This window comes from Pteropus alecto, unplaced genomic scaffold, assembly GCF_000325575.1.
Source record: "Pteropus alecto unplaced genomic scaffold, ASM32557v1 scaffold270, whole genome shotgun sequence".
Classification (NCBI taxonomy): Eukaryota; Metazoa; Chordata; class Mammalia; order Chiroptera; family Pteropodidae; genus Pteropus; species Pteropus alecto.
In genome coordinates this window covers 8,314,141-8,333,109 of record NW_006430735.1, presented here as the reverse complement: position 1 = coordinate 8,333,109, position 18,969 = coordinate 8,314,141, and the positions used below count along the sequence as shown (strand labels likewise).

General features: G+C 38.0%; 1 protein-coding gene across 2 annotated transcripts in view; it reads left to right on the top strand.

The window, feature by feature from the left end:
* The window catches only part of LSAMP (limbic system associated membrane protein), a 570,872-nt gene that overhangs the window by 547,479 nt on the left and 4,424 nt on the right, over positions 1-18,969 (top strand). Inside the window, exons 7-8 of one of the 2 annotated variants that reach the window (XM_006905482.1) lie at positions 1,187-1,222; positions 16,976-17,008. The exons of the other annotated variant lie outside the window; for it this stretch is intronic. Of the exons in view, the coding sequence (XP_006905544.1) occupies positions 1,187-1,222; positions 16,976-17,008 (69 nt within the window). The remainder of the gene's footprint in view (positions 1-1,186; positions 1,223-16,975; positions 17,009-18,969) is intronic. 2 annotated transcript variants of the gene reach the window in all.

Below are 18,969 nucleotides of genomic sequence, written 5' to 3'. Positions count from 1 at the left end.
CAACTTTCAGCTAAGATAGAGAAAAAGCCCACTCTGCAAGGAGACTGGGTTTTCTGCATCCAGATGTATTAAGTGTCCAAATTCCAGGCAAAATCTACTCTTCCTAAGCTTATGGTACAAAATGGCAGGCAGATCAAATTTGAATATGCACATATGCTTTACTCTTGTTGATTTTTATTTATCATTGGTCTTTATTTAATCAAGCTGTTAGGAGGATTGTAGAATAGTATGTGGTATTTATACTACTCTGTAGGGCTTGGGGGTAGCAAGTAATGCATCCTATCCCCAAAGCACCATTCTGCTTTTCTGAAAGAGTCTCAGAGGAGGATTTAGAATTAAACCTGGAGTTTTGATGAGATAAGTAGAGGATACCTTAAACTCTGAACTCTGTCAGCATGTTACTAGATTGGGGATGGGACTGTGAGAAATGCGTAAGTTAAGACCCAAATGTTCAAAAGAAAAGCACTTCTTATTGCTCAACAGGATGTATCATTAAGCAAATTTGATTGGTTGATCAAATTTCAGGTGAGGTTGTATTACCCCAAGAGGGTGGGATTAGAGAGAAGACTAAAAATAAACTTATATCATGCCCAGAAACTTATTACCTTGGCAATACTCTTGCACTTATATCAGTAATATGGAAGTAAAAACCTGAGGGAGAAGCTGAATTAGTATTTCTCAAAATAAATTTTCCGGATGCTTGGCTAAAGCTGATATGAGCTACAGTGCTTAGGGAGAGGAAAGGAATTCTTAGCTACCACAGTTCCATCTGTCATGAGTTAAAGAGACCAGAACCAGGACCAAAATTCATAACCTGAATTTGATCTCTACTAATTTAAACAACCCTCAACTCCAGTCCTCAAAATTATCTGTTATTTTGGCAGTTGGTTTTTCCACTGAAGAGTAGGATCCTGTTTGTAAAGTTACTACAATAGAATGTTGTCCCAACTCTAGCTAAAATTGTTTAAAAGGCTTTAGATTTTAAGTGTTACTAATAGCTCTGTGATACTTTAGTGCTGGCAGAAAGAACAATCACTTTACGGGAGATATAATCCAATAGGCATGGAAATTTATTGGTTTTATAATTGTCTGAATAGCTAAACATAAATAAGATATATATAGATATATAGATATATGTCTATATATCTATAAACTCTCCATGATGCTTACTCTTTTTCCCCTTCAGAGCGTGTTTTACCCACAACCCCCCACCCCATTCAAGGTCAGTATGATTTTTATCAATGTAGCTATTTTGCTGGGTCATTCTCCATCATCTATAATGTGCAAAAGACACAAAGGGGGAAATACATTCACAAAATTAACATACGATAGATGTTATTTTTATAACCTTCCAAAGAAAGTCAATCAGTTGCCCTCACACCAGTTGATAGGCAGGTAGATCTGTCACCTGACCTAACTTCAAGTTGGTCAATAGTTGGGAAGATGATGCTAAACTTAGAAAGCATTTTTTTCTTCAATTAGTATATGTTACAGATAACTATGAACTCACATATTTGGAACACCGCCAGTTAAGTTCTGTAGTTTATAAATAATATGAATCCTCTGAGTGACCATCCTCACATTTGGAGGTTTTACAATCCGAATGTGAAGTCATTTGTATTACTTGTAAAAATAAATTTACCTACCACCTAAGGTTGAACTCAACCATAATACAAGGATGTTACTTTATCTTAAAATCTTGGCCAGTTTAGGGACATTTCTTTTTAAACATAACTATTTTAGAAAACAAAAAATGAAAAAAACAAGCTAGTCGTTATGTATTCCTTTTTATAAAACTTTCTGCACACTCAAATTAAATTTTTCCTCCTACATCACATTTAGATGCAAGCTGCAGCCCCAACCTTCTAGCTTGAGGCTGTTTAAAGGCAAATTGGGAAATAAAATTAAAACAATACAAAAAAATCTGAAATGAAACCAACCTACCATTGAAATTAAATTCCAGAAAAGTGATTTGCAAATAACACTCAAAGACCTGAGAAAAAAATGGAAAGTAGGCCATGCGGGGGCTAATGTGGAAAAAATAAATCCAATTAAACAAGATTATCATATACACTATAAAGGAAATGTGCTCGGAATTAAAGGTAGAAAGCTGCTATTTCATTAGTTTGAAGATGGATCATGTTTCATTAACACTTGTCCAAACTAAAAATTAGGGCAGAATTGAGTGTAGATATTCAGTGTGTCAATAATGCAATGTTTTGCATGTGTATTCGTAGATAATGCAAACTTATTTTAATTATATTTGAAACTAGGATTGCAAAGTTTTAAGGATCGATTAGCTTAATAAAAGAGTTACTCCTAAATTTTAAGAACGGTCCAAACTATTTTTAGAAGAACTCTTCCTTAAACCATTAATGAAATCTGTTTCTATGCCAGCCACTAAAAATAAGACTGTTAAAATGTGCCTGTTTCTTAGACTTGACATGAAACAGTGTTCATGGAATATATTCCATTTTGAATTCTTGACATGCTGCAATTATTTTAAGACATTTATCTTCTAGTGTTACTGCAGAGATTGACACCATTTTATCATGTTGCCATCTTGCAAGTATCGTGATGTGACAAACATACACATACATATTTGTCCCAATGGATAATGTTTCAAAGAGGTCTCGCTCCATCAAAGATGAACTTTGCGCAGTGTCACTATGACTCTAGGTGTCCTTTGTGAGAGCAGTTCTGCTTCCACAAACTCATATTTTATCTGATCGTGCTTTACGATATATGTAACATTGAACAAAATGAAGCCAGACACTGTTCACAAAGCACAGCTGTTAGATACCGAAAAAAAGTTTGGACCAAGGATAGAACATATGGGATTTTTTGAACTTGACATTTTCTCACAAACTGAATTGCTGATTGGAGAATGACCCTAGTTTGATTTTACGTTGTAGATAGACTATAGATACCTTTCATAGATCCAATAGTTTTAGAGAATATAGTTTATCTTACTACTAATACTTTGGGCTTCTGCTGATAGAAATTGAAAAGCTGTTCATGGTGACTTGGGATAGCTGGTGTGAGAGTTGGTATGGAAAGATAGTGCCATCTTAAGTTCCCTGGTCCTTACAAAGACCTTATTTTTGTAAGGATCAAATCCCTTTTCTTCTTTCCAATCAAGATGGCAACCCATGTGAAATGCAGTTTCCCACAGAAAGAAAATACTAACATATAGGATCCCTAACATTTTTATAGTGCCATTTAAATACTGAAATATCTATGAAAAGTATGTATGCCTGCCTCACTGTGATCGACACGATAGCACAAGACACCTTTAATTAATTAAATATTATATATCGTCATCTGCTTGGAAGCCTACATCTCAGCCCTGAGCGTTAAGATGTCTGTAAGCAGTGGGTTGATGCATAAAAGCCCGAAGGATTTTGAATCAATTAAATTCCTTAAAGTGTTTTGAAAGTAGGAGAAAGTCCCGAAGGTCCTTTTCTGTCCGCTGATTGTAAAAAAGGTAACTTTTCTCCTACTTTTTAATAACAGAAATACATGCGTATTTTTAGCTGCTTCACTGTTAATCTCTCTCATTGGAGAGCCTCCCCTCCTAAGGAATGCAGTCCTAAACCCCTTCAAGCTGTGATTAAACAAAAACAAGGCTCAATAAATCAAATGTATTTCCCTTGGGTTTCCTTCATCATATCGCTTGATTTTCTGCAGTGATGATGATAATACTGGAATTATACCAAAGGATAATTTGTATTGTCCACGGCCAATCAGAAATTTTTCAAATGTCTTTTACTATTCTGCCAAAAATAAAACAAAACAAAACAAAAAAATCAGTGTGCTTCCCTGCTCCTTAATTTAAAAGATATGTATATAAATAAATAAGATAGTGTTCCATCCTTGATCTGTTTCTGATAGGTGTTTTTCTCATTAATTTTAATTTAGGTTTATTTATTCTGAAATGAGTCCTGAATGGCATATATTTGCATAACTATCCCTGCATGTATCGCTGCAGAAACTCCACTGAATTGTCAAATGAGGAAAGAGACTACTCTAAACATCTGAGGGAACTTTTCTCACTTTGTTAGGCTCAAATCATTTGCTGAGGCCTCTGAATCCTGAGAAATGAAAACATTGCTCTTCTCTCCTCCCCATGAGCTTACTTGTGCATAGCCCTTCATGATGTAAGTGCACCTGGAGATGCCCTCACATTTAGAAGGACTGCAGGTTCAAAACGAGGTGACTAAACCAGCCTCAGAAAGTTAAAAGGAAGCAAAAGAAGGGAAGAGGACAAGGACGAACCACCATTGTCTTCTTTTTATCACCCTCAAATGAAGAATTCCCTTGAGCTTGGGGCTCTCTAGGCTTGATCAGCCCATCCTTCTCCAATCACTGCAACTAAAATAAAAAATTAATAACCCTGGAATGTCTCACTTGTTTGCCTCCCATCTGATTATTTATCCCAAGTGAACAGCCTTTCCATTCACTAACCCCATGTGGCAAGCGGGTTTGGGAAATGTTGAGATTATCTCCCAGGTTCAGGCTTTGCACTGGGTTTGTTCACAGCTGCTTGCCATTCAGTTCCTGTTTTTCCATTGATAAAACACATTGCACATGGCTGGGTTTGCATGATTAATACAGCTGTCTAAAGCTTTCTCTGAAAACAAAACAAAACCCCCCAAAATTAAAGTTTAAAAAAAAATTAAATCCAATCCACAAACAAACCAGGCTTGCAGAAATCTGAAGTCCGCCTGGCACTTTTCCTTCTGAGGGAGACTGGTGTTGTTATGGGCAGGCCTGGCATCAGAACAGCCGGATTCTATCTAAAATAGGAGGAGGAGATATACCTGCCCTCACCCGGCACTCCCAAGAATGGGTTCTCAAAATCAGACTCCACGGGGATGGGAAGAAAACTGGAGGAAAAATCCTGTGAAGATGACTGGAATGTTCCTACAGCTTTCTTTATTTTCTGTAGGGTATTATCCTGGATATCAATAAGAAAATGCCTCTTTTCAGCTCCTTGTAACAGCACTTTCACCTTGTCTAATAATAATGGTAATAATAATAATAATAGCAGTTAACATCAGTAGTGGGCTTCTCATGTAGCAATAGAGTTCTAAGGCCTCCTGCATATATTAACTCGATTAATTCCCACAACCCTAAGAAACTAACATACAACTTCTCCCACGCTTTTTAATCATCATAGTATACCCAAATTCCAGTCTACTCATCACTATATCCAGGCACATATATAAATCTGTGGTAAATTTTAAATAAACCTTATCTATACATTTATGTTCATTAGATATATATCTGTTTAATGAATTTCAAAAATTTATCTAATTTACTTTCTATGTTATAATGCTCATAATACATAATACTCAGTTACCTCATATCCATACTCTTTTACAAAGTTCGTTTCCAAATACACTCAACACACAGAATATATGCCGAGTTCGCACAGAGATTTATATGAAAGAATTCATCTTTAAGAAACATGAGCAGAGCTATCTGGCACCAGCACATCTAATTTCACACACTTACTCAGGCTGATTTACATACACGCCTCTATTAATCATGGATAATTGCTAGCATTGTTCTCTTTAATTCAGTTTTTCCAACTGTGAAATGGGAAAGAAATTATATTTTTCATGCCTACAAGCTCAAAGTGGTGTTTTAAATAATATATTAAGAGGAGCTTCAAGTTCCTAGAAAGAAAGCATGCTGAATTTAAAATAATCATATTTCGATACACATATTTCTCATAATTTTTAAAAGTACTGATATTTAGAGATATACTTGTATTATATTGTCTAGATATTAACTAGATGTAAGCTCAGTGTGGCTTTATTATATTTTGACATATTATGGATTCTAGGGATGTCTGAGATGCCCATACTGCTAGCAAGTTTAAATATAGAAGCATCCCAAGGCCGAATAAAAATAAAATATTTTCACCAGCATCATAATATTACACTTAAGAGGAGCCGCGAGTTGCAGTTTGCTATTGTGTGACACGGGCACACGCACTCACACACTTTCAGTGGATGTCTGTCGTGCATGTTACCACTTTTCAGACTAATCCAAAGTCATCAATCTAAAGAATCTGCCATTTTTTCTGGTCAAGATATAAAGCATGTCCTAGAAAAGGTTCCAGTTTTTAAACACATGGCTTCTTTCCCACTAGCCAGTGGAAACAAGGGCTTAATTTGACTCATAGGACTTCGGCAGCTGTGTCAGGGCAAATTTACAGCAAAATCACAGGCCCTGATAATACACATGAAGATAATTGAGAGTTAACATTATTACTGGATAACCATCCCCCGACTCTTTTACTGGGAGCAACAGTCTGACTGCCTCCTGATTTTCTTTATTGGTTGGGAACCAAGCGGGAAAGTTGTGCCCGTATTTCACCTGGAATCAATCAATGAAATGAACCAATCTAGTGATTTAGACCCAACTATAATAGGTGACCCAACCCAATAATTTAGACCCAATAGTAACAAGCACTTCTCTTTGTTGAATCCATTTCTGTGTCCTCTTCTCATCTCTCCGTTATTCTGTCTGTTCTGTTTCCTAAAAAGTTCTTGTTCTCTCCTTGTTAAAATTTGCTAGCAAAAATAAATCTGAAATTTATTTCCACCATTGTTTAAATGTCTAATAATGGCTTGGAAGTGTTACCCGTCTCAGAATTTATATTAGCTTCAAGCTAAATGGCTACAAATCCTACAGTCTCAATTTAAAGGTAAGAGAATGTTTAATGCTTGAGACTCTTTTCTAATGCTTTTCCCTAGACTCCTAGTCTGGATCTGCCTCCACCAGCCAGCCTTTCTTGGTGATCTCCCTGCAGTATGGCTGGCTGTTCTATTTAGATTTCTAGAGCCAGCAGGGATTTGAAGATGAACATTTTTTGAAAATCCAAGCTCCCACTAAATTTTAATTTGATGGAAATATTTCTCTGCTATGAGCTTTATGGGAAAAAAAAATGATCTTTCAAAGTAACAATTACATTTGTGGATTAAGTTTAAGTAATTGACAGTCTTGTCTTTTTAATTAAAAGGAACAAAGCTGCCTAAGAAGAGCTCAGTGAAATTTGCAGCAGAAAATGCTGGCATGCTGCCCCAAAGAGTGAAAGGACCAGGATCCCGAATGGCCAGAAAATGCTGATGCAGTTCTCTTGAGTCTTTAGAGCAAACCCCCAGCAGAGCTTGCCTTGGTGTGTGCATCAGTGTGCCATTTAGCTGAAGGGTAACAGTCTACTGTGAGGACAGTGCTGCGTGTAGCCAGGAAAAAAGTCCTTTCTGTAGGAGCTTCGCTCTAGATGCAGAGACACTGTGTGGAGCAAGAGACTGTAAAGGAAGTGGCAGTACTTAAGAGTCAAAAAGAAAAAAATAATACATAGTCTTCTAAGACTTCAATCATCAATAGTCTCAGCCCCCCAAAAATGTCCTATTATTGCCCCCCAAAAATATAAACTTGAATTTTAGTCTGTTCCTCGGCTTTCTTTTTCACTTAAAATTCTTATTCCTGATTTGTATTTCTTGATTTTCTTTTTCTCTACATTTTCAACTATATTCACCTTGCATTACATATACACTTTTTCTTTGACATCTCTCAAATAAAACCAAAGAAAATGTTTTGACAGTATTAGCATTCACTTCTAAACACTGGTTACCAGCCATGCAAGCACCACAAAGCCATTACCCCCTCTACCTGGAGGAAACATCTACTTTTGAAGAGGCAAAATAAAAACCTGAGGAACAACTTCCCCTATGCAGTCACTCTGTCTTCACAATGGTCTTTCATCATCACGGGTCACCTGCAGGATTTAAATTAAAGGAGCATCTTCACTGCAGGGAAAAATCAGCTTAAGTGGTCCCACCTTACATCTCCTCTTGTATATTGCTGTGAGGAAACACACCTGCCAACTAAGAACACAACATGACATGATGAATTTGGAATTCCAATTTAAGGTGTTCATATGTACCCAGATGTATGATGGGAGTAAGCAGACCACTCACTAGGAGTCTACTGAGAATCGTCAGCTTACAAATCAGTAGGAAGAGAGACCTTACAAGTCATTTATCATGCTTTGTAATTGGGCCCTGGAGAGCCAAGCACTGCCATAGTATACTACACTGTTTTGCTTATCACTGTGCTGACTGTAAAGGAAAACGCTTTCTACATCTCTATAACACCTATGTACGTTTTAACAACTAGACATTACCAAGAACAGAGCATCTTTACTATAAATCATAGCTATCAGTCCTTTCTACTTGACCTGCCCCATACTCACAACAAAGATTCTGACTTAACCACTCACCTTCTAAACTTTGCAGTTTCAGTACAACTTTTTTTTTTTTTTTTTGCCTGCTTAAGAGGACATTGTTTGGGGGCAAGAATAGCATCGTACAGTTTAAAAACAAAAAGCAGTAGAAGATAACCGTGCCTTGGCCGAGTGTCCATTCTGTGTACCATCCCATCCTCTTTAGCCCACCCAGCACCAAGCATTCCCAGCCATGTTCTATGTAGAAAGTTGCTTGGCCATTCTAAATTGCTCTTTCAATTATACGTGTGGATTTTGTATGACTTGGAAGCAGGGGATGTTTGGAGAGCAGAAACAGCTTACGCAAAAGAAACCACGCAGTAGCTTGCACTTCTTTTTGTTGAATCGCAAGTTAGAGAGTAACTTGGGAGATTTGTTCTGTTTTCCTCTCTGGAGTTCCAGAACACAGGTAAGTTTATCATTGAAATCTGCTTAGTGTTGCTGTGCTAAAAAAAAAAAAAAGGAATGATCTCAGTCATTGGAGGTTGGTCTTCCCTCGGAGGATCAGACCTCCCTCTCTAAGTCATTCAGTTAATATCGTGACTCTTGTTCTGCACATAGATGTACTCTCCACTTGCTTTTGCATTGTAGAGTTTCTTTTAGAGTTTTCTTTTCCTTATGATTTCTAACTATTAGGAACACAAGAAAGAGCCTCTGATTTTGATGGGCAGTGAAAAACTAGTTTCTGGTACAGGTTAAGTTTATGTGACAATGCATAATATTTGATTACACCATTCATTCACTAAAAAAAAAACAAAAACAAAAAAAAAACAAAAAAAACAACTTAGCGCTTTCTATGTGCCAAGCTCAGAGCTGAGTCCTGGGAAGGACTGTGGAGAACAAGCCAGCATAGCCTCTGCACTAATAGAGCTTACAGACCAGATGGAGCAGTAGATGATAAATTAAACAATCTCAAGAAATTTCGTTAACTTTAGGATGCCTGTGTGGTATTTGAGGAGTACAGAACAAGGGCACCTTAGCTAGCCTGGACTGGTCAGAGAAGGCGTCCAGGTGAAAGAGAGATTTAAAAGGCAGACAGGAGAGAATGGAGAGGGGGCAGACCTTTCCAGTACATTCAAAGGTCTAGAATCCAAAGAGAGCTGAACAATATTAAGTCTAATTAATTTTAGAAATCTGAAAAAAAAATTAATTTTTGCCCTAAGAGTCTCCTCATTTGTATCTGGTGTGTTTAAAAAATAAAAGAAATATGATAAATCAATACAGTTAAAAGAAAGGAGACCAGCATTTTCAGCTCTGTTACACATTTAGGACAAAAAGACTACCTGTTGGCTTAATTGTATAGACACGTACCTATATCGGACACTCTGTGGTAGGTGGCACTATTCAGGGTGAGTTTTCTGGAAGATACTGAGAGCCTGTTACCTGGCAGAACCTCTAGAGAAAACTTTCAGCCTCAACGGGGAGGTTTAATGGTAGGATTTTATTTCATTTATAGGAATGGTCAAGTTGTAAGGAACCACCAATATTTTCCAGGAGCTGCTTCAGAACCTGGCAAAGATGTTATATTTGGAGTCAGTGACACAGCAGGAGTTACAGATAAATCGCTGAGGCATCCTGGCACTCCAAGTAATAAAGTCAGTGGGAAGGATTCAAAGCAGACCCACCTTTACAAGTGCTGCACCGTAGCAGTTAGTGCCACACATGTAGATCCAAGGGTAGCTAGGAGCGTACTGCCACTTTAAATCCCTTATCTTCTCATTTTCAGGAGCCTTAAAACTCCAGGAAATCTCACAAATTCACTTGTTATCTCTGCATTCAAATTCCATAGGCTAGCTACCTTGTTTCATGGTATTTGAATGTTTTTGATTTTAAAAATAAGAACACATTACATGGATTAAAGACAGTTTTGAATCCCTTAGAATTTCAATCTAAAATGTATTCCGAAAACAGATCTGCAATTCACAGTTTAGGGCTGGGAAATAGAAAAAGAAGAAAGCCAGACAGGATGAAAATCTCTAGAGACCTATCCAAACCTATGCTTTTAATCCTTTTTAGCAAGTCAAATAAACGAAGGCACGAAAGGCTTTAAAATATAATGAAAATGTATGTTTTTAAACACAGAAAACATAATCTACTTTAAGCCAGGAGATAGTTCTTCATTAAATGAGATGACTGATCTTTAATTCCAACAAGGGCAAAAGGCCAGGACAGTACCCTCAGCTATAATGGGCACATTCTAGGCACAAGGGCAGAAACACTTGTTCCTTCTTTAACATAGAAACCGCATACCTTACCGACAGATGATTCAAATAAGTTTACTTCTGGAGTTTTTCTAACCTTATATATATTTTTAGGTGGAGTGGCCCAGGGCCCTTTATTAAACTTAGCCCCTTGGTATTCCCTAACATTTTAATTCATTGGTTATTAAAAATTAAACATCTCAGGCTAGATAAGAAATCCACAGGATTTGAGAAAGCTGACTTGCTGCAAGTAGTAAGAGACTTGCTGAAACCTTCGCTTTATGTTGGGAGTGTTTGGTGAGGCTGTACTTGCTGTAACAATGCGTATTGCCACTGAGCAAATCTTGCACCTCTGCTTGTGCCACAGGGCAATTACGTCAAGCCTACAGTGAGAAGGACCTCATAAACCCATCTAATACTTTTTTTATTACACCGTCATTTCGTGCTGTTAAGACTGTGTTCCTTTCAGAAGTCACACCTCACATATCTTAGCTTCTCTTTGGTCTTACTATGTGATACCAGCCAACTAAAAAGTGTGTGGCAGGGGCGGGAATTCAGTCTTCTCATAGTGATATCAACCCGAAGCCAAATAATCAGAAACCCATTACATACTTTTCCCCAGATTTAGAGGGTATTTTTAATGCATCGATTTGCTTTTATAAATAGTTTTATATTCTGATAATAAATGTCATGCATTTTCATTATGGAAGAACTTCAAAATTTATAAAACTGTAAAGAAGAAAATAAAGATCACATACAATCTCTCTCAGAGATACCACCATTAATATGATATAAACATATTTTGTCTGAATGAGCTGTCACTATACAAAATACCTAAACTGTTCTCTATTTTCTGACCTCTCTGAGGCTGGGCATGTTACTGTGACTTGCTCAAGGTCATAGCAGAGGCAGGAACAGGAGCATCCCTCCTGCCCTGGGCCAGGGCCCTCTCCCCACAGTGATAGGCACACTCAGAGCTCTTCCAGGTCTTAAATTAAACCTGACTTATTTTACAAGCGAATTTCTTTCACTTAGAAGAGACTTGTCTTGTGTCACCTCCAAGATATCGAGTAAGAACCCCTCTTTCAGGTGTGGGAGCTCTTACATTCCCTAAATTGGTGTATTAATATTTGTTTCTTTTGTAAATTTGTCTTTTTTGATGAAATTATCTTTGATTTAAAAAATATTTTTTTTCCGATTCTCTTTAGTATAGAACTTTGGTTTGCAGAGGGTTGGTCCATGAATTTATGAAACTAGGAAGTAAGTCTCAAATATTTCATTCACATTATGTAAGGAGAAACTATGTCAGCATTAGTTATAATTTGGATTTATGCATTCATTCAGCAACGAGTTATCATCATATGTCCAATATCCTGGTGACCAATATCCTAGTTAATCACTCATGTCCCTGGAACACCCCAAAATAGCATCAAATATCTGAAGTCCATTTCTGGTCACAGTCAACTATAAGAGGAAAAGCCCTAAGAAGTATTTGAAAATAAAGTGTAGGATTCTTTTTTGATACCCCCCGCCCCCCCCCCCCACACACACACACAGTTTGAACAAAAAAAAAAAAAAGAGAGAGAGAGAAGGTTGGGATTTTATCGTCTAAGGTTTAAATTTTTATTAGTCACGAAGCTATTCTTAAATAAAGTTCAGCCCTCGGAAAATTTTCTGCCTGCCAGGATTTGGGGACTGGTGAAAGGGGCTCCTGGCCCTGTGTGGCTCTTCAAATGACTGAATTCCCAACAATAATTTTGTCTTGGCATTAAGGCATGGTGGAAGAATAAAATAACTGTCCCCTGCCTGGAATCTTAGTTAGGACAGCTCTTAAGGCTTTAATTGATTCATTCACTCGCTCACTCATTCATTCATGTATTTATTCATGCATTCAGACATATTCGGCACATCTATCAGACACTTCCTCTGTGCTACAGAAATAGTGAGCTGGTGCTACAGTCTATGCCAATGAGAGAGGCTGAATCAACTCTTTCTGATGCTGCAGTTTTCTCCAACATGGCTGGGTGTAAAGAATCTGAAAGTCAAAAGTCAAAGACAGGTTAATATAAATAAATTTGTCAAAGCATTTGCCTTTTGTAGTATTAAATTCTTTTCCCCGTTGCCTCCTTGTACTCCCTCATCAGGAGCTAAGTTCTAGACATATGACAATAATGCTTCTGGAGAATTCTAGAACTTTCTCTGTACTAGATTCCCCCAAAGGTTTTATCAATTGTATTGCTGCAGTAGATTTATCTTTTTATTCTTTGGACCTGCGCTGCCATGCTTACTTGTTAAGTGTATTTGCTAAAGCAAGATCAACATGTGGAGAGCAGTTTTCCTGAAAGGCATGAATATCATAGGTTTTCTAATGAGAGTGTCCAGCGAATGGCCGCAGAAGTAATATCCTGGCAAGGCAGTTTTTTTGCAAGAACTCGAGATCACCTTCGCACTTGAAAAAGAAGAATAATTTTTAATTGTTAAGGATTAAAAAATTATTTTCTTATCTATAAGAATAGGAAAGACTCCTGTGGGGAGAGTAGCATTCAGTCCTGCTAAAAAAAAAAAAAAAAAGTCTTTTTTATTTTTCCCACTATTGCCACCTGGTGGACAAAGGTGATTTCTTTAGACAGCACATAGTGCCATGTCTTAATTTTACCACAAGATGGCAGCACACAACCAATTTTTCAAAGCCAGGAGCAAAAAAATTAAGGATTTTGCTCCTCAAAAGAGAATGTTCACTGCCAACAGAAGAGGATCAGGAGGAAATAATAGTAAGAAATAAGCACTCCATTCTCTTTTCCTAAAGGCAAATTGAATTCCAAGTATTAAGATCATTAGGATTTCACAAACCAGTTCATTTATTGCAATAGGGAGGGCTTCTTAAAATTTAATGAGAAGCTAGTTTGCTTTTTGAAGATCTTCCAAGAAAATGTATATTTTACTCATATAGTATGATACTTTGGTAATGCTTTTAAATCCTTCTTTTAATGAGCCCTTTTCAATTGATTAGTAGGGAAGCTTCTGTTCCCTAAGATCTGTCCAGAACGTGTAGACTCTTACCCAAGCCCGTGCCAGTGACTGTTACCCCAAGCACATTGCTCGTTTTCTCCTGCTCGAAGTGCCGCCTTGGCAGTCTGCTTCCCTATCACTCCAGTGTGCTAGCTCCTCAATGTTTCCTTCATCTGTATTGTTGCAGTAGATTTTTTTTTTTTTAATTTTATTCTTTGGACCTGCACTGCCGTGGCTTACTTGTTAAGATATATTTTTCTCTTTTTCCACCAAACTTTTATGGATAGTCCTCTCTCGAAAGTATTTTACCGCAGATCTCACAACAATAACTCATATTTGTTGAGCACTTCCTATGTGTCTGGCAGTATTCTAAGTACAGCGTGATAATTTACCTAGTTGAAAGCACAAATTTATAACAGGTGTGTTAATTAAACCCATTATACATATGATGAAACTGAGGCAGAAAGAGTTTAAGTGATTTTTTTTCTAGCTTAAGCAGAACCATTGGTCTTCCTGCCTGTCCAGGTTCCTGAATAATTGCTTGCAATTGTTCCCTTGAGGCCTATGGAGCAGAGGAAACCAAGTGTTCTTTACATAAAGATGGTCCCTGCAGAGATCCAGGTCCCTTTGGGTGAAGGAGGCCACTCTGACCTTGAGTCTTTATAAATTCTAAAGAATGATAAACCAAAAGGTTTGACAAAAGAAAGAAGGGAAGTTGCACTTTGCAAAAAAGCGGAGCCAAACTCTCCCCAGCCAATAATGAATCATTTCAATGTCCCAGCGATAACACTAGCATTGTGTAGGTTATACATATATAGCCTTGTTTTCATAAAAATAGCAGAGGTGTGTTGGGGAATATGGACAGGGTTCTAGCTGGAGAACTGGGAACCGTGAATTTCAGTATCAGTTCTGCCTCCTGCTGTCTGTGTTACCTTAGGTAACTGATTAGCATCCCTTGGCTTTGTTTCTTATATGATGATGAGCACATTCTCTATAGTGTCTTTTCAACAACTTTTAAGGCAATATGTTGATTTCGAAAAAAATTGTCAGTAAGTATTGTGGGAGAAAACAAGAAACAGTGTGTTTAATATACAATTGAAACATCAGTGCGCAGATGATCAGTGTGGTCAACAGGTAGAGACTGGTGTTTTATATTTTGATAGAACCTGGCTTCACTCCCGAGGTGAGAGTGACATCAATTGCTGTCTTCTGCTAAGAAAGGAGCAGAATTCTCGTTCCATCCTTCTTTATGGACTTCTACACAGAAGACTTCTATTACTTCTGCAAATAATGAACTAACTCTTCAAGGACAGAAGGGCAGGTGCTGATGACTTTGAGCATCTTCAGAAATGCATCTGGGGATCCATCAGCAATCATGACACACAAAAAAACATTCACACTGGGCTCCCTCTCTACCCTACATCTGACCAGCTTAGGAAAACTGTTCTTATGTGTAGACACAGCTTGCTCTTATGAATAGCCTGGCTGACACTAGTTTTGCTAATGCTGAATTATAGCCAAACATTTTCAAGACTTCAGACACTATGACAATGGTGCTCTTCTTAAAGCCATCATAAGAATTCCAGAAAACAGCATGCTATTTGAGAGCTTCTCCTTGTGACCGCCTTTGGATGGACAAATGGGAAATCTGACGGGGGGTGGGGTGGGGGTGGGGAGGAGCAGTGCGGGGAGGCAGTGAGAGGTGGTATTAATAGATTGCACCAAATCTCAGAAACTTTGCAGACCTGATTCTGAAGATCTGACCCTTTTGTGCTCAATCAGAGAATAAAGAATTTTGGTACTCAGATTCTCAGTTTCAACAAAGTCTCAGACACTTCGTTAGAAGGATGCTAGCACATATTTATTCTCAGTGATTCCAAATCTTCTGTTTGGGCCCATTGAGCATTCAGAGTGCCTTTGTGCATTGGCTGAGCAACAACAGGAGAAAGTAATAAACAAAATCCCTGCTTCCATAGAACTCACAGTCCAATGGTGAAGACAAGCATTAATCAAAACATTAGACAAATGTATTTGAAATTAAAATTGAGATGAGTGTTATGAAGGAGAGCAGAGCTTTTAATAAAAGGACTTAATTCTACCAAGGAGACTAATATCTCTGTGGAAGTTATAACTAATTCTGAAGGCCGAGAGGAATTTCTAGCAGAGATATCATTGGGCCATAGGCCCTATGACAGAGAAGACATGGTATCATGGAGAATAAAGAAAGGCTTGTGGGCTGGAATGTAGAGATGATAAACACGGATAAGGCTGGAGAGGTGAGGAGGCAGAGCTACGGATGCCATGCCAAGAATTTTGGTGTTTATCCCAGAAGCTACAAGAAAGCATGAACAAGTTTCAAGCAGGACAGTGAGGTAACTAGATGTCCAATTCAAAAGACTCTCTTTGGCTTCGGAGTTTAGTCACTTTACTTCCTTAGTGAAAACATAGTCTTTAGGGATTCAAGGCTATGTCCTGATCTTCAAGGAGAAGAGAATCCATATCCCACAGCCATGGTTTGGCCTCCTATATCTGACCAACCATTCGGTTAGTCCTGAGATTCAAAATGGTATCTTATGGAAATTTTCCATATTTACTTCTAAAGATCTAAAAGTATTGTGGTTTCGTTAATAAGGATACTTAAAAGAGAAGACAAATATTTGACCTTCTAACCCTGAAATTTATTTATACATTCAACAAGTACTTATCTAGGCACCAGGGAGGGATACAGTGCTTGATAAGACATACTAGGTCGCTACCCTCTAATGCATATATTCTAATGGAGGAGATAAACTGTAAACAAGCAAGTAAGTAAATCTATACATGATGCCAAGTGGTGATAGTGCTATTAATATTAGTAAATCGGGGTAAAGGAATAAAAAGTAACAGAGGGTACCATTTTTGGTAAGGTGATGGGAGAAGTCCTTCTTGAGCTGGTAACATTTTAGCAGAAATCCGAATGAATTGGCTGAGTGAGCCATGCAGAGATCTAGGAGAAGAACATTCTAAGCAGGTGAAACAACAGGTGCAACAGTTTTAAAGCTGGAGGGGATTCAGTGTGTTAGGAGAAAAGCAAGATCAATTGGCTTGGGTGGAGCAAACCAGAGAGGAAATGCTAGGATGGTGTTGGGAGCCAGACACATTCCACTGAACTGCAATCGAGAGTTCTTTGACATGTCATACTCAGAGTTCTGTACTTGTCTATACACGTAACATGCAACATCAAGTATTTGTAGTTGCAAATCGATTTTGCCATCTCCAACTGCACATTCATTCCAACAAAACAATCTCTTCCCACGTGCTCTTTTTTTCAATCTCTCCCAATATGTGTTTCTATTAGAATGCTCTTTCCACCTCTCCTCTCATTCTCCTTTCAGTGGAGAGTACCAGACTACTTTTGTGCTTATTCTCAGATGATAAAGAAGTTTTTATCTGTTTTTGTTTTGCTAAATCTTTCTTTTTTTAGAAATTGGCACCACCGTGCACTTCAAGCAAAAAGGTATGGTTCTTATTTCTGATTACGTTCTATGTGTTAAAATTAAAATTTCAAAGTAATGTATTGGGGTCTTATACACTGGAGTTTATTTTATCTCAACGATTTTTAATAATAATTTCCATAACACGTGTGCCACTATTTCCCCCAAATTGTGAACTTTCTTATCACAAAAAGCCCCTTGTCCAACCCATGACTATATATTGCTTTAGACAGTCGTTTTTAAATCTCTGGAACTGAGCAAGTTATCCCTCTCCCACTTTCCTTACTCTAAGTGTCCATGGTTAATTCTCGTAGAGCTCCACTTTGGGGAATGTTCACTGCCCAGAGACATAGAGCCTACTTTACCATCACTTGTTGGCTATTCAATTAGATACATTGCTGAGAGAAATAGAGCAGGTCCTAAAACGAAGCAGTAGAGCATTTAACATTTCTTCCTGTCTCAGCATTCTCTCAGGCCTTTGTGTAACCTCAGCCTGGCGCAGGACGCCCGGGCTGCTGGGATCTTCCTCTAACTGCCCCACATACCCCACAGTCATGTGACACATAATTCACATTCTTTTCCCCACAAAGACAGTGCAATTGGGTCAAAGCTTCATCAAATGGATCCTAAGACACAGACGCCAATTCTAAGGTGCCCTCTTCACAAGTCCAACAGAAATTCCGAACAACGAATATCCCCAGACGAGGGGTGGCCAGACACCACCCTCTAAGTTCTCATACCCGCCCCGCCGACTTAGGTCTGTCAATGTCTCACATGAAGATGTTGTCTTCTCTGAACCTCAAAGGAGATGAGACAACCAAGATCGTTATTAGCTGTAAAAAGCTATTCTTGTAGGATTTGGACCCCCACCCCCACGTCCCCAGTGACCAAGATCCACAGAGATTATGGACACTTTGAAGGGCCAGCACTTTGTTTATGGCCGGCTCTAGAAAGTCCTCCCAGAAGAGGCAGCAGGGAAGAGGCAATCAGAAATATATACATAGGACCAAGATCATTTGGAGCAAGAAGGTATATAAACTATTGTTCTCTTCAGCCCTTCGTCTCTCCCAAATGTCATGATTATTAATTACATTTGAATCTTAAATGGTGAGTATTAATGGAACATATGATACCTCAGGGCTTTGGTGTAGTTGGAGAAACAACAGGGCATAGAGTTGTCGTTGTTTTTTTTTAATTTCAAAGACATTGAAATAAATTCTTAGCATCACCAAAGAAATTTAAGTATTGGCTTAAAATTTTGGAGTTTTGCATGCCAAAATATTTTATGTTATTTTGATGGAAAAGATGCATAATTCCGACTTCACTGTGAGAATACTTCAGCCTTACCCAAGACTCACTGCATAGAGAGGTGAAATAATCGCATAAAGAGTTATGTAAGAGGAGCCCGAATTTGATTCTAAGACACAGTGCTCAAAGAAAACATCAATATATTTCCTCTTCTAATCTGTTCCAGTCTGGAGATTGCAGTGCAAGCTTTTATCCCAATTCGTTCACCCAGAGAAAGCTGTACTTGCTGAAAATGGACAGCAGGTGGCGCCAAAGTCAGTTTTATCAGGCTTCCCTTAAACATGGCTTCTCAGAACCCAGACCTGCGTTAATCTGCGCATCTAGATAACATCCAAGAGAGATGTAGGAGATTATTTTTCTCTTCATCTTAACAATTGTTTTGTACATTATTTAGGCTTTTGTTTTATTTTCAGTCAGTCAACTCTTAGTTATTTTTAAAAGAATTCAAACTTAAACTTACCTAGCCTTTCTTCTTTTCTTGTATGGCTGAATAAAATTATGATTGACCTTAATTTTCAGTGGCTGAAAGGAACACTCAAAGATCACTGAGGATGTGTCTAACAATTATTTTGAATAAACCTAATCCCCAATCCGGAAAACGAGCCCTAAATACTCAGGAGAAGGAAGAAAAATATGTTGGCCGGATTTGAATTAAAAGTGTCTTTAAGCAGGTGTT